We start from the raw sequence: 14,034 nt of genomic DNA on the forward strand, positions 1-14,034 counted from the left end.
CCCAGCTGTCTCTTTCCTCCAGATGTGCCTGAAGGGCCCTTGCAGCTGCCAGCCCAGACCCAGCCCTAATGTTTCCTGACCCCATCAGCTATGGGTCCTCCATCCTCAAAAATTTCTTCCAGCTCTGAGCATTTTCTAAGCAGGAGGCAACCTGGTACCAGCTGCTTCTGACCTCCAAAAGGCAGAAGTTATGCCTGCCTTGACCCCAGGTGCCACCAATACTCTGTCGTGCCACAGCTGAGCCATCACCTCTGCTAGGAAATCTTCCCCTCACCTCAGCACCCAACTTGAGATCATTGCTCCAATCAATCAGCTGATCCAATCATTGTATATATCAGATTAGACTCAGCTGGATCACCCACCCCCATCCCGGCTCCCTCCTCCCTGGACAGAAGAGATCCCTGACCTGGCACCAGAAGGGAGGGCAGAAGCACTGTGGAGTCAGGCAGAGCATCCCTCAACCTCATGCCTGAAGCTTCATTCACTTGGGGCCAAGACTAATCTCTTTGGGCTCATGCTTAAGGATAGGCTGAATGCTGATGGGCTGAGATCTCTGTGTGCCGTGACCTATTAAACCTCACCTGTAGATGTTCATAGATTCTGTCTTTTCTCCAAAAAGATGTAAAACAAGCCTTGGAAAACCATGGGTACACGAGCCCACTCAGCAGAAAGCTGACCATCTCATGAGAGGCTGGGACTGCCCCCACCCTGATAAAGCCATGCTCTGCCTCAATCACACAGAATCACCATTTTCCTGAAGGTCCTGCCTCATCACTGACCTTCTCTGATATCCTGTGGGAATAACAATCTGACCACACTTTAGATAGATTGGTTTTTGTGCTAATATCACCAGGGTTTTTTCTTTTTGGAGCAAAAGCAGACACGTTCCCTTGTCTTTCCCTTCTTCTGAGAAAGATTGGCACCTTAAACTTTTTTATGTTTAGTAATAGATCATCTTTGATTCTCTTCAGACTTGATTACTGGTGAAATATTCCCATCAGATTTCCTGTTTATAGCAATGGTCACCTCTGCTTACCCATTCTAACACTGGTACAAGCTCTCAGTCCAATCAGTTTGTCTTAGTTGATTTTAGAATATGAGCCCTGTGAGATTACTGTGATCCTCAGTGGGGATCTTCCTTGACTTTTGTATGTGTGTCCTTAAAGTTTTGCATGTCTGTCTTCCCATTTTTTAATTAATTTACATTAAAGGGCATGTATCCCTAGTTGACATAGTCAATAAATATATACACATTTGTTTCCAGAGAAGTGGGAGCAAAAATAAATTTTAAACAAAGGAAAGAAAGTGGGAGCAAACATAAATTTCAAATAGAAGAAAGGAAAAATGAAGAAGAAAAAAAGAAAAAGAAAGAAATTCTGAGCCAGAAAGATAGCATGGAGGTAAAGCGTTTGCCTTACATGCAGAAGAATGGAGGTTCAAATCCCGGCATCCCATATGGTTCCCCAAGCCCACCAGGAGCAATTTCTGAGTGTAGAGCTAGGAGTAACCCCTGAGCATTGCCGGGTGTGACCAAAAAAGAAAGAAGAAAGGAAGGAAGGAAGGAAGGAAGGAAGGAAGGAAGGAAGGAAGGAAGGAAGGAAGGAAGGAAGGAAGGAAGGAAGGAAGGAAGGAAGGAAGGAAGGAAGGAAGGAAGGAAGGAAGGAAGGAAGGAAGGAAGGAGGAAGGAAGGAAGGAAGGAAGGAAGGAAGGAAGGAAGGAAGGAAGGAAGGAAGGAAGGAAGAAAGCAAGGAAGAAAGCAAGAAAGCAAGAAAGCAAGCAAGCAAGCAAGAAAGAAAGAAAGAAAGAAAGAAAGAAAGAAAGAAAGAAAGAAAGAAAGAAAGAAAGAAAGAAAGAAAGAAAGAAAGAAAGAAAGAAAGAAAGAAAGAAAGAAATGCAGCAATTATTTATATATATGGCTGCAGCAGTGGTAGGGCATTTGCCTTGCCCGCAAATGACCCAGGACAGACCTGGGTTCTATCCCTGGAGTCCCATATGGTCCTCCAAGCCAGGAGCAATTTCTGAGTGCATAGCCAGAAGTAACCCCTGAGTGTCACTGGGTGTGGCCCAAAAACCAATGAGGTGAATCCAATGAGGTCATTAAATCATTGTCAAAAAGTTTAATTAGCTCTCGTTGCTAGCTGACAATTCTGTTACTTCATCTATTTCTGAACAGTAGGTGACTTCAGCTACAGATTGGCATCTAAATTGGTGTGTTCCTATCAGAATGAGTCTATTAAAGAAAAATGGAGTTGTCTGCATTTGCCAGATCCAGGAATTCCAAGCACTACTGCTGATGATGTGGCTTTTGTGGAACATGTTTTCAGCTGCCAAGTCTTACAGAAGTATCAGAAACCAGAAATGAGTGCCCTCACTCACTCCCAAAAAAAGTCCTGGAAATATCAGTCCAAATACTGTTACACCTGGAGTTTTGGCTAGATTGGTGTCTCTGCAAGAGCTGTAGAGAAGTGGTGAGGCAGGGCCATAGGCAAAGCAGCAATTGTGGGTGATGAAAGCAGCAGGCATGGCTTTATCAGGGCAGGGGCTTGGCATACCCTCTCCTCCTGAGGTTGCCAGCTTTCAACTGCATGTCTGGTCTACACATGATATTTCACGGCTTGATTTACATCTCTTTTAAGGAAAGAGTGAGTCTCTGGAGCTGGCCAGAGACAGACATGGGAACTGCATTTGTCTATCTTTACACTGAAGGAGTTGTCACGTACTCTTGTCTTGTCTAACCCTTCTTCCAGGGTATGTGAGTTCCTTAACAGTCTCGTTGCAAATTCTTTAGCCTTTCTGGAGCCTACTGTGAACATACTTCCTGCTCCCTGTACTAGCAAAACTTCTAAGCTCCTATAATTTGATTTTGCAATACACCAGGTTGGTTGCTTGCATTTTTTTTTTCTTCCCAAGGCTGGTGCTAAAATCTGTCTTTCTAACTCAGATTCTGGCTATCTTTCTGCACATGCTCACTGTGCACACACAAATCTCATTATCTCTAGCTGTGAAAGGATGAACACAAAACTGGCCTGACTTTGGAGTAAGTGAGCAACACAAAGCTTTGGATCCAAGATATAGATTGAGGCATCTGTAGATCAGAGTAGCTTCTGGGTGAATCTGATCACTAGGAGCTGCATCCCCATGGCCGGTCCCCAAGTCCTGCTCCCCTGCAGTGTCTCATGATCCCAAGTCATTCCAAGCAGTATTCACCACTCTGATGGATGAGAAACAGTCCTGTGCTGGCAGAAAGCCTGTGATCACTCCCTGCTCTGATCTTCTCTCCTGGCAGATGGGAAAGGCTCTCTTAGCACTGAGAAGCCCAACTTTGGGGAGGTGACAGAGGTGACATTCACTAGCCCTCTTTATTTTCCCAGTGTGTCTATATTTGGGAGGTCTCAACTTCCATGCTGGAACCCTGCACTTGGACAAACACTCTTTATCAAGGATAATTCTCTAAGCTGTTGGTCTCCTGGGTTCCCCAGACTTCAGCCAAGATTGGCTGAGTGCTCTACTAGCCCCTTCAGGTCCATCTCCCAGACTGAAGTCTGTATGGCCATCCATTATCAGGCACACAGGAGTCAATGTACCTCCAGCCCTCAGAGTGTGGTGTTAGGCCCCACCCAAACCAGAATGCACTTTTGTCCCTAGAATGAGTCCAACCATTTTCAGAGGAATGGCTTCCCTTGCTTGTTTGAGCCACACCCAGCAGTGCTCAGGGACAATGCTTGGATCTGCTCAGTAGACCCTCTGTGGGCCAGGGTTCAGGCTTGTGTCAATGTCAGGGAAAGAACAGCACCATGGAGGACTGGTTCTGGGTTGAAACCCACACCAGGGAGGATTGGTGCAGGTATAAGATCAGCACCAGAGACGATAGATGAAGGGGTGAGACTGGCCTTTCCTTAAACTGGGCCATTTGGACTACAATCATTGGGGGTAATGGGTGTCTACAGTAGAGCTCATCTTTGGAGGCTGTGGTTTCCATGCCTTTCACTGCATATAGAGAGTGTCAGAGGAGGAAAAATGTGCCCAAGTGAATGTTAGAGATGTATCATCATCTTATAGTGTAGATGGGAATCTCTCACTTTAGAATGTAAATCAGCTGGAGAGATAGAAGTGAATTAAAGCTATTGCCTTATTGATGATCCCCAATCAGTTTGATCCCCAATACCTCTGAGAACACTAGTAGAAACCTCTAATGTTAAAGCTTGGAGTAGCCCTCAGGGCCACAGAAGATGATCTCAAATTTTGCATATGGAGAAAAGATATTAACATGCCCCAGCTTACCCTTTCTTAGGACCATCAGGTTTCTTGTGAGAGTTGGCTGGTGATGCACAGAGATGCCACACTTGTCTCCTCTCAGTACCAGTGAAATGGGAGGAATCAGTCAATGCCAAATTGACAGAACCCAGAGACTTCTATGTGGATGGAAGGACTACAGTGAAGGTACCCATGATGAATCAGATGGAATTACACTGGTACTTAAAAAATGAGCATGTGCCCTGCTCTGTACTGTGGCTAGATTACCAGAGTGATGCCAAGCTATAATTTATGTTCCTGACCCAGTCAAGATGGAAGAGGTTGGAGCTTCCTTGATTCAACAGATGCTGAAAAAGTGGAAGCACTCACTCCATCAGGGCTTGCCCTGCTAGCACAAGGAGTCATGGCCTTATGTCTTGGAGACTCTGCTATGGAGAAGTATATTGACTCCCAAGTGAGTCCTGAGAGTCTCCTACATAGTGTGGAGAGTGCCTCCTGCATATTGTTAGTGTGCCTCAGGCAAAAACAGGGCCTGGGCTGATTGAGAACTGACACAGTGACAATGAGAGGAAAAAATGTCAGTGTGAAGGGACAGAGTATCAGTGTGGGACACAGTGTCAGTGAAATGGAAAACAGTGTCAGTATCAGGAGACACAATGTCATTATGAGGACACACAATGCCAGTGTTAAGAGATACAGTGTCAATGTGGGTGACACAATACCAGTGACGACAGACACATGGCACCTTGTGAAGGAGACACCATACTTGGCCTCCATAGGGCTGTTGTGGGCAATGATTGGCACCAGCACAGGGCGACTGTGCCCCACGAAGCTCTACCTGCGTCACCACCCAGCCTCACCCCCACTTTCAGTGGGAGCCTTTTATAGCATGAGAGTCAGTGGCCTGAGCCAGCCCCAGTGACTTCCCTTGCCTCCACTCTTGGGCTCTCAGTTGACCCTTCTGCTTCACCCAAGGGCTTCCACAAGGCCGTGCTGGAGGAGAGAGCTAAGGCCGCTATAGTCACTGGCTTCAGCTTGGTGGTTTAGTCAGCTCCTCGATACCCCATCATGTATTTTAACTATCTCTTTATCATGGCAATCTATTTCAGCAACACTGAGAGCATCTTATTTCTGGGCAAGGTGGTGAACCCTACAATCAAGTAGTTTACCCATCTGCACTGACTTATCTAGTACTTGGAGTAGATTTCAATCTGAGGCTTTTCATGGATTAGAGTCCTAAGGGTGCTAAAGCCAGCTCAAAAGCTCATGCATGGGGATCAGTGGTTGGTCCTAAGTGACAGTGAGCAGCTCCAAGCATTTGTGCCCACAGAAAGTGGGGAGACATGAGCACTTGTGATATTCAATGAGATGCTCATGCAGAAGAGTAAAATTAGGACCTTGCACATGAAGACAAAAAAAATGGATTTTTCTTCTTCTGGAGAAGTTTCTGCACCCTAACTTCTCCAGGCACAAGGTGAGGTGTCATTATCCTTCAAGGGATATGGAGGCATATGGTAGACAACAGGTGCCAGGTGGGGAAGGGGCAGGTGCAGGCCAGTATAGCTTATCTAAGGGGATTTGGAGGCACATCAACATCTTCTGCTTCTTGGTTCTGCCATACAGCATATTGGCCATGACCCAGGGAACTAGTGGGGTCTCTGCATGAGGATGTGTCTGGGGGAGGAAACCAAAACAGGAAGGCCTAGATCATTCTGAGAGCAACTGGCATGACTAGATATCTGGGCTGGGAATTAGGGTCATGTCAGCCTCATCTCCACAGGCTTTCAGCAAGGTCTGGTGTAGGCAAAGGGGCCCAAGGCTAGGCCTGCAGGAGAGTTAAGATTCCTGAAGCCACAAATATAATTAGCAATTTTGGGTCACAATGACAAGGGAGCAGACTCTAGTACTCTCACCAGAAACACAGTGACAGGACCAGGAGGGTCCACACATACCCTAAACAGAAGCATGGGAAGAGGGTCTTCCCTCAGCACAGCCCTACTTCTGGTCTGCATCCCTTCTCTCCCTGCTGCATTGACTCTTTTGGATGTCCTGACCCTCACACCCAGCCTTCCCAAGCTCAACAGGTGTCTACAGCCTTGTGCTGCCTTGGGATTGTGTTTCTCTAACCCACCAAGAGTAATAGAGTACAATCCTACATGGATCCTGAGCACTGCTGGGTGTGACCCAAAGCAAACTGAAAAGCAAACAAAGCATGACAAACAACAAAAATGACGCTGGGATAAAAAGTCACTTCATACAAACACTACTTTTTAATAATATGTATTTGCATATTTATATTTGTGGCAAAATTCTAGCCCAGGACATTACATAGTGATAGATTTCAGGAAATGTGTCCCAAGGTCCTATTTATTTTGAGGATGTAACATGTCCTAATGAGCCATCCATAAATCAAGAAGAGCAAACAGGGAGTTTGGGACTTTGGTTTGGGGGTGCAAGAAAGGGCTATCTAGAGTAAGAAAAGGTGGCCTCCCACTGTGGAAGAGTCTGAGCCAGAGAAAGTCACAGGCCCAGTCTGTCTGTCTATGTATCTCTGTTTCTGTGTTTGTCTTGTGTCTGTCTGTGTCATCTATTCTGAATAAAACCCTCTGGTTCTGACCTCGAACACTGGCAAAACGGGTCTGAACCAGAAATCACTCTGCACAATAATCACACACATTTAGGAAAAGAAAAGACTTTAAAAATTCCTCACTTTACCCTAAATCAAGTCTGCAGACTACCCTCCTACTGCTAGCCACTCCACTAAGCTCAGGGAATTAAATGATCCCACTTCTCCCATAATAGCCTTTTATGTATGGAAAAACGTCATACCTAGGTAAAAACATCAAGTTTCACTACCGATCAGAGGTGCTGCATTCAGAGAATAGTATCCAATAAGAAACTATGTGGCTGTTGATAGACAGAGACAGACAAATCCTGTAACCCTACCTCACATCCAGTGAGAAACAATGTGGATGTTGATTGACATAGAGAAAGACAAATTCATAATCCATCTGTCTATGTCTGTTTGTGGTCTGGCTGGCTGGGTTGTGCCTTGGGTCACAGGATCCCTGCAGATCTCTGAGAAGGATGATCCTGACATGTATCGGTTCACACAGAGAACTTCTAGGCCTCCCTCCAGGGCCTCACCAATCAGGCCAGAGTGGGGTAGGATTACCAGAGACAGTTAGGAGGCCTGACCATGGCAGGGGATTTTCCCAAAAGTGGGGTTTCTGGAGCCATATTTAAGCATCTCCTGTCTGCATTGGGATGGCTGTGATTCAGTCCTGTGGACACCAGACATAGCTGAACTCACCATATGTGGGGCAACCCATAGAGCAGACAGCCTATACAGTCAGTCACCAGGACCCTTGGAATCAGGACTTCCTAGAGTCAGGAGGGCCCATAGGGCAAAGCCCTGTTATCTGCAGTCAGAACTTCCAGGGTCACCTGAGCACAGACTTAGATCCCTGGTAGGCCTCTGGAGGTCTCCCATAGGGCTTCTGCCCAGAACAGAGGGGTACAGCTTTAAAAGGTCTCAGGCACCACCTGCCTGCCCTCTGCCCACAGAGGAGCCATTTCTGCCCAGCAATGATTTAAGGAAAACTTGGATGACAAAGACTTTGGCATGAGACTGAGATGAAAAGTGTGTTCACAGAGGTGGCCAGGGTGAAGGTCTAGTGTGTTGTTTGCTGACATGTAGTCCCTCCCAGGAGAGGCAATAGAAACTCTGAGATCCACAGCCTGAAAACTGATTTGCCTTCCAGACTGAAGGTGGAAGCATGTCTCCCCTACTGACCCTGCTCCTGGGGGCTATGCTCTGCCCCCACATACTCGGCCTCTCGGGGGGCACCGCAGAGCCAGAGACAGTGACTCCAGAAGATCCAAACAACAGGACTGTGACCAGCACTTACAGTCTAGCTCACAGCAATACCGACTTCGCCTTCAGCCTCTACAAGCTCTTGGCCACCCAGAAACCTGAGAACAACGTGATCTTCTCCCCATTCAGTGTCTCTGCGGCCTTGGCCTTGCTGGCCCTCGGGGCCCGCAGCACCACCAAGACTGAGATCCTCCAGGGACTCAAGTTCAACCTCACCCAGACGCCTGAGGCAGAAATCCACCAGGGCTTCCAGCTGCTGCTGAGCCACTTGAGCAGGCCAGGGACCCACCTGCAGCTCAACATGAGCACAGCCATATTCGTGGACCAGCAGCTTCATCTGGTGGAGAGCTTCCAACAAGAGGCCCAAACCCTGTATACAGCGGATGCCTTCCCCACCAACTTTCAGGATCCCCCCGCTGCCGAGAAGCTCATCAATGACTATGTGAAGCAGAAAACCCAGGGGAAAATCCAGGAACTGGTCAAGGACTTAGATGCAGAGACTATGATGGTGTTGGTGAACTGCCTCTTCTTTAAAGGTGAAGCCACGGGCCTGGGAAAGAAATGGGCTTTTTTTAGATCGTCCAGGGCTGGCTCTGCCCTAGCTCAGATATTGGGATCTGGAGCCTATCCTGGGTCACCTTTGCAGACCAGAGAGCAGAAGCTCAGGGTGGGCTCAGATAAAACTGGTGTGTCCAAGCCTGTGGCTGGTTGACTTAGGAGTGGGTTGGCAGCACTCAGAACTTAGAGAACCCAGGATGCAGAGCAGGTCCAAGAGAGCACAGCACGGGGGTGTTATGCAGAGAAGAACATATAAGAGGGCAGAGAGGACAAGGGCTTCGGGGCACATAGTAGGCAAGTGAGGTGCTAAATTGAGAGAATAGGCCTGAAGGTGGCTCCCTGAAGGATTCAATAAACTCCCAGGTCTTCATCACTGGCTGCTCTGCTGCCTCAAGACCAGGTGGGCCAGCTGTGGGTTCTGAGTGCACAGCCCAGGAATGGTCCCTATTCCCAGTCCTGTGCATGGGAGGAGCAGGCACTGGGCTCTCTGCAAGCCTGAGCGATGACTCTCATTCTCAGGGACCCTTTAGATCAGGAGCCTGTTTCCTCTGCTCGCCATGAGCAGCCCCTGTTGGTCCACTTTTCCGGCCTGCCCAATGTGACCTCAGGAACAAGAAACCAGGGCAGAACCCGTGGGACAGGCCATCCTGAGGGCCTGGGAAGGTCCCCAACCTTTCTCTGTGCCTCTAGCCAAGTGGAAGGCGCCCTTCGACCCCCACGACACCATCACAATGAATTTCCACGTGAACGAGAGCAGGGTGGAAAAGGTGCCCATGATGACTGCCGAAGACACGCAGGTGCTGTACTTCCGGGACGAGGCGAGGGGCAGCACCTTGGTGCAGCTGCCCTACAGCGACAGCCGCGCCTGCGCCCTTTTCATCCTTCCAGACCAGGGCCGCATGGCCGAGCTGGAGGCAGCACTGAACCCTAGCACCTTCCAACACTGGAGGGACTCGATGAGCACCAGGTACTGCCCCATCTCAAAGAGACCCCATTGCCTTAGATCACAGGATCCCACAATCTCAGAGTCAGCAAAGGGATACCTGGGGTAAAGGTTTCAATGGGGTGGGTTGGGGCTCCCTGGCTCGGGTGCCTACCTAGGTCTTGGGGTACCAAGGCAGACAAAACTAGAGCCTCTGATGGGTAGCCCTGAGCTAGCCCAGCACTCACATGTTTCCCCAACCACCACCCCCAACCTCCCCATCACAGTGTCATGAGGGCACAGGACAGAGAACAGGACAAAGTGAGTAGGAGGAGACATGCCTTGGGACAACATGTGACCTGTGACCTGGCTTGGTCAAGTTATTCTGAGTCAGAAGTATATTGAGGATGGGAGGGGCTTGCCATGTATATGAACACTTTGGTACCATCCCTGGAATCCCTTCTGTTTCCCCCAACCCCTCAGGAGAGATCCCTGAGTGCAGAGCAAGATGTAAACCTTGAGCACCGCTGGATGGAGCCCCAAAATCAAAAATAATTTTTGTCACTCAATGACATTCATTCATTCTATCCCTCATTCATTCTTTTACTCCTGCTCTTTCACTTGCATTCATTTACTCATTCATTCACTCATTCTTTCAATCACATTTCATTCATTCACTCGCCCATTTATTCTTTTACTCATTTATGTTCAGTCATGCTCTAGCTCTCATTCATTCATTTACTCACTCATTTAGTCTTACACTCACTCACACTCTCATTCACTTACTCATTCACTCACTGATTTATTTTCCGACTCACCAAGACTTCCATTCACTTGCTCATTTATTCTTTCACTTGCATTTAGTCACTCTCATTCATCCATTCACTCACTCATTTATGCTTTGTCTCATTCACATTCACTCTCATTCACTCGTTCATCTATTCAGTCTTTTACTCCATATCAGGGTCAGTAACTGAGTCCTATTGATTACAGGCATTATTTCAGACCCAAGAGGCTCCTGCCTGTGAACCCGAACCTCTGCTTGCCATTCTCTGGGGGACAATATTCCTCCTTGATGTGGCAGTGATTGAGTGTTTTTGAGGGTGAGAACTGGATGGGTAATTGGACACTGATGAAGAAAATTGGGTTTCTGGACTAGTGACTTAAGGGGGGTGATTGGAAGTGGTAGCTCAAATGAGAGGAGCTTTTATTGGGAAAAGAATCAGGGCAGAGAGGCCAGCAGTGGGGCAATTATGGGGTGGCAGCAGCTGAAGGTAGTAGGTGCAGGAGGTCAGTGCAGACATGTGTGAGGTTTGAGGGGCCAACCCTGGGGCTCAGGGTCTGTGGAGCCACATAGCAGGGGTCTCTTTCATCTCTGAGCCAGCTTTAAGGATCAGATTCAAGGCCTCAGGTCCTTCACTCAGCAGGATCGGGGAGTCGGGGGGACCCAGCAAAACCAGCTGAGATATGGGGTCACCTGCACCCCTCACAGTTTCCTTCTGCTTCCAGAATAATAGACCTAAAACTGCCCAAGTTCTCCATCTCTGGGGAGTATGACCTGGAGAAAAACCTGCCTGATCTGGGCATCCATGAAGTCTTCTCCAAGCAGGCAGATCTCACAGGTCTGACTGGGAGCCAGAATCTACATGTTTCTCAGGTGAGCCGGACCTGTGGACCCGCCAGCCTATGAGGCAACTGATACAGTAAGGGGAAGTGTGAGTCTACGGTCTCTCTGTCCCCCTCTAATCACCCTGTCCCCAGACTCTTTGAGAGAACTGTTCTTTTTTGTGATGGGGTCCCATCCCCGCTGTGGAAAGTCCCACGTTCTCCTGCCCAGGGGCCAATTCAGGCCCTCTAGTTTCTGCTCCTCCAAATAGAAGTAGGCTTAGTACTGACTTGTACATAGCAGGGCTGCAACAGGGAGAAGCATAGGGGTAGTAGAGCCTCTTAGGCTGTGCTGAGATGCCCTTAGGACAGGGAACACAAATCTGCCCTGCCAAAGCAGAAATATTGATTCTGATCAGGGTGGCTGGACACATTTATCTGGACATTGATCAATGGAAACAGCCAAGGTAGTAGGGCACAGACTGGCCCGTATTCAGCCCCCAGGGAAGCACGAGGTTGAACTGTTCACTGCTCTGCCCAAGGCTGAGTCCAGCAACTACTCCAACCACAGAGACTGTGTCTAGGTACTAAGGACAAGCATGGGTATTGCCTCTCATAGATCCCTTAGTACATTGTGGGGCCTGTAGACACAGCCTTGGGCACAGCAGATCCAGGAGATACCCCCACTCTTTTCTCTGCTGTCCATCAGTCTATTGACACATATGCTTGCCGACTCCTGTGACCCATGAGTGGACCCAGTCAGAGGCCAGTGGGGCTTCAAGAAGACAGGCCACCTGCAGTCATCTTGCCCTGCTGGCATCAACTCTATGTTCCCATAGGTGGTCCACAAGGCCAGGCTGGATGTGGCTGAGAACGGCACAGAAGCAGCAGCAGCCACAGGTATCCACTTGGTATTTACATCCGCAAAATGGGACCAAACAATTGTGACATTCAACAGGCCCTTTCTGGTGACCCTCATCTCTGAAGACACACAAGGCTTCCTCTTCCTGGGCAAAGTGGCCAACCCTCTGCAGGCCTGAGCTCCCCACAACACAGCCAGGCCTAAGGAAACAGCTCTACCTCAGGAGCCCACATACCTAGTTCCCCCTGTGTCTTTGCCCTGATGTCTGTACCCTGCAGAAACCAATAGTGAGAGCAATAAAGACCTTCAGCAGCACCCAGCTGGCTCTTTCCTCCAGATGTGCCTGAGGGGCCCCTGCAACTACCTGCCTAGGCCCAACCCTAATGTCCCCTGATCCCATCAGCTATAGGCCTTCTACCCTCAGAAATTTCTTTCAGCTCTGAGCTTCTTCCAGGCAGGGGGCAACCTCGTACCAACTGCCTTTGACCTCCATTTGGGGTATTACTCTGCCCAGGGGCCAGGATATGCCTGCCATGACCCCTTGTGCCAACAATACTCCCTCTGCCATAGCTAAGCCATCACCCTTGCTAGGACACCTTCCCCTGGCCTCTCAGCACCCAAGTTGAGACCACTTCTCCATCATGTCAGCTGGAACACCCTCTCCCAGCTGACTCAGAGGCCCCATCCTCCCTGGACAGAGGAGACCCCTAACCTGGCACCAGAAGGGAGGGCAGAAGCACTGTGGAAGAGCCAGGCAGAGCTTCCCTTAATCTTGTGCCTGCAGCCATGTTCTCTTGAGCACCAGGACTAATGTCTTTGGGCTCAAGGCATAAGGACAAGCTGGATCCTGATGGACTGAGATCTCTGTGTGCTATAACCTACTCAACCTCTCCATTCCCAATGTGATGACCCAGTTAATCAACCTCCATTCTCAGGTCCATTTAAGACCAAGTATGTTCCCCCACAGCTGATAACCAGGAAAGAACGGGTCCCAAGTTGATGACCAAAGAACCTTTATTTCATCCCAACAATGCTTATATAGGATAAAAGGAACTGCAATCTGTGCAAGGTGGCAGGATCAGGAACATATAGCAGAAGAATAACTGGGATCAAGAAAGGGAGACATTGTAGAGAAGATAAACATAAATATTGGGGCTTATAAATATGTCAGGAGCAACACAGTGGGCAATAAAAGTGGCCTGTAGATGTTCAAACCAGACCAGTTCATAGACTGTCTTTTCTCAAACAAGATGTAAACGGAGCCATGAAAGATTATGAGTAAACTGGCCCACTCAACAGAAAGCTGGTCATCTCATGAGAGGTTGGGCCATGGCTCCGCCCTGATGAAGCCATGCTTTGCCATCACCCAGAATCACCATTTCCCTGATGGCCCTGTCTCATAACTGATCCTCTATGATACCCTGTGGGGATGCCAACCTGACTACACTTCAGATATGTCGGTAGCTGGGCTAATATCACCAAGGCTTTTTCTTTTTAGAGCAAGAGTGAGCATGCTCTCTGGCTTTCCTTTCTTCCAGGAAAGCCTGACAGCTTAAACTTATGTTTAAATTTAGTAATATATAAGCTTTGATTCTCTTCAAATCATGATTACTGGTGTAATATTCCCATCAGATTTCCTGTTTATAGCAATGGTCATATTTGTTTACTCATTCTAACACTGGTACAAGCTCTCAGTCCAATCAGGTTGTCTTACCTGATCTTAGGATATGAGCCCTGGGAGACCACTGTGATCCTCAGTGGGGAATCTTCCTTGCCTTTTTTGTGTGTGTCCTTAAAGTCTTGCATGTCTGTCTTCACATTTTTTAATTAATTTATGTTATTTAAAGGACATGTATCCCTAGTTGATATAGTATATTATATACATTTGTTTCCAGATAAGTGGGAGCAAAATAATATTTTAAGAAAGGGGAAAGGAAGAAAGAAAAAGGAAAAAAA

At 48.1% G+C, this 14,034-nt stretch overlaps 1 protein-coding gene across 1 annotated transcript; it reads left to right on the forward strand.

Annotated features, from left to right (window-relative positions):
• The first annotated feature begins 4,657 nt into the window (after positions 1-4,657).
• Positions 4,658-12,256, forward strand: LOC126004286 (serine protease inhibitor A3N-like). The gene is made up of 6 exons (XM_049770745.1): positions 4,658-4,708; positions 5,230-5,292; positions 8,019-8,667; positions 9,380-9,656; positions 11,121-11,268; positions 12,056-12,256. Exons 1-6 carry the CDS (start codon positions 4,658-4,660, stop codon positions 12,254-12,256), a joined length of 1,389 nt encoding a protein of 462 aa, XP_049626702.1.
• The last annotated feature ends 1,778 nt before the right edge of the window (positions 12,257-14,034 follow it).

This window comes from Suncus etruscus, chromosome 3, assembly GCF_024139225.1.
Source record: "Suncus etruscus isolate mSunEtr1 chromosome 3, mSunEtr1.pri.cur, whole genome shotgun sequence".
NCBI classification, from domain to species: domain Eukaryota; kingdom Metazoa; phylum Chordata; class Mammalia; order Eulipotyphla; family Soricidae; genus Suncus; species Suncus etruscus.

What these genes read in the sequence shown, in the direction of transcription:
- LOC126004286 (XM_049770745.1), top strand. Translation starts at nt 4,658, where the DNA reads ATGGCCTTATGTCTTGGAGACTCTGCTATGGAGAAGTATATTGACTCC. An exon ending in AGGGACTCGATGAGCACCAG is followed by an intron (nt 9,657 to 11,120) that starts GTACTGCCCCAT and finishes TTCTGCTTCCAG; the next exon opens with AATAATAGACCTAAAACTGC. An exon ending in AGAATCTACATGTTTCTCAG is followed by an intron (nt 11,269 to 12,055) that starts GTGAGCCGGACC and finishes ATGTTCCCATAG; the next exon opens with GTGGTCCACAAGGCCAGGCT.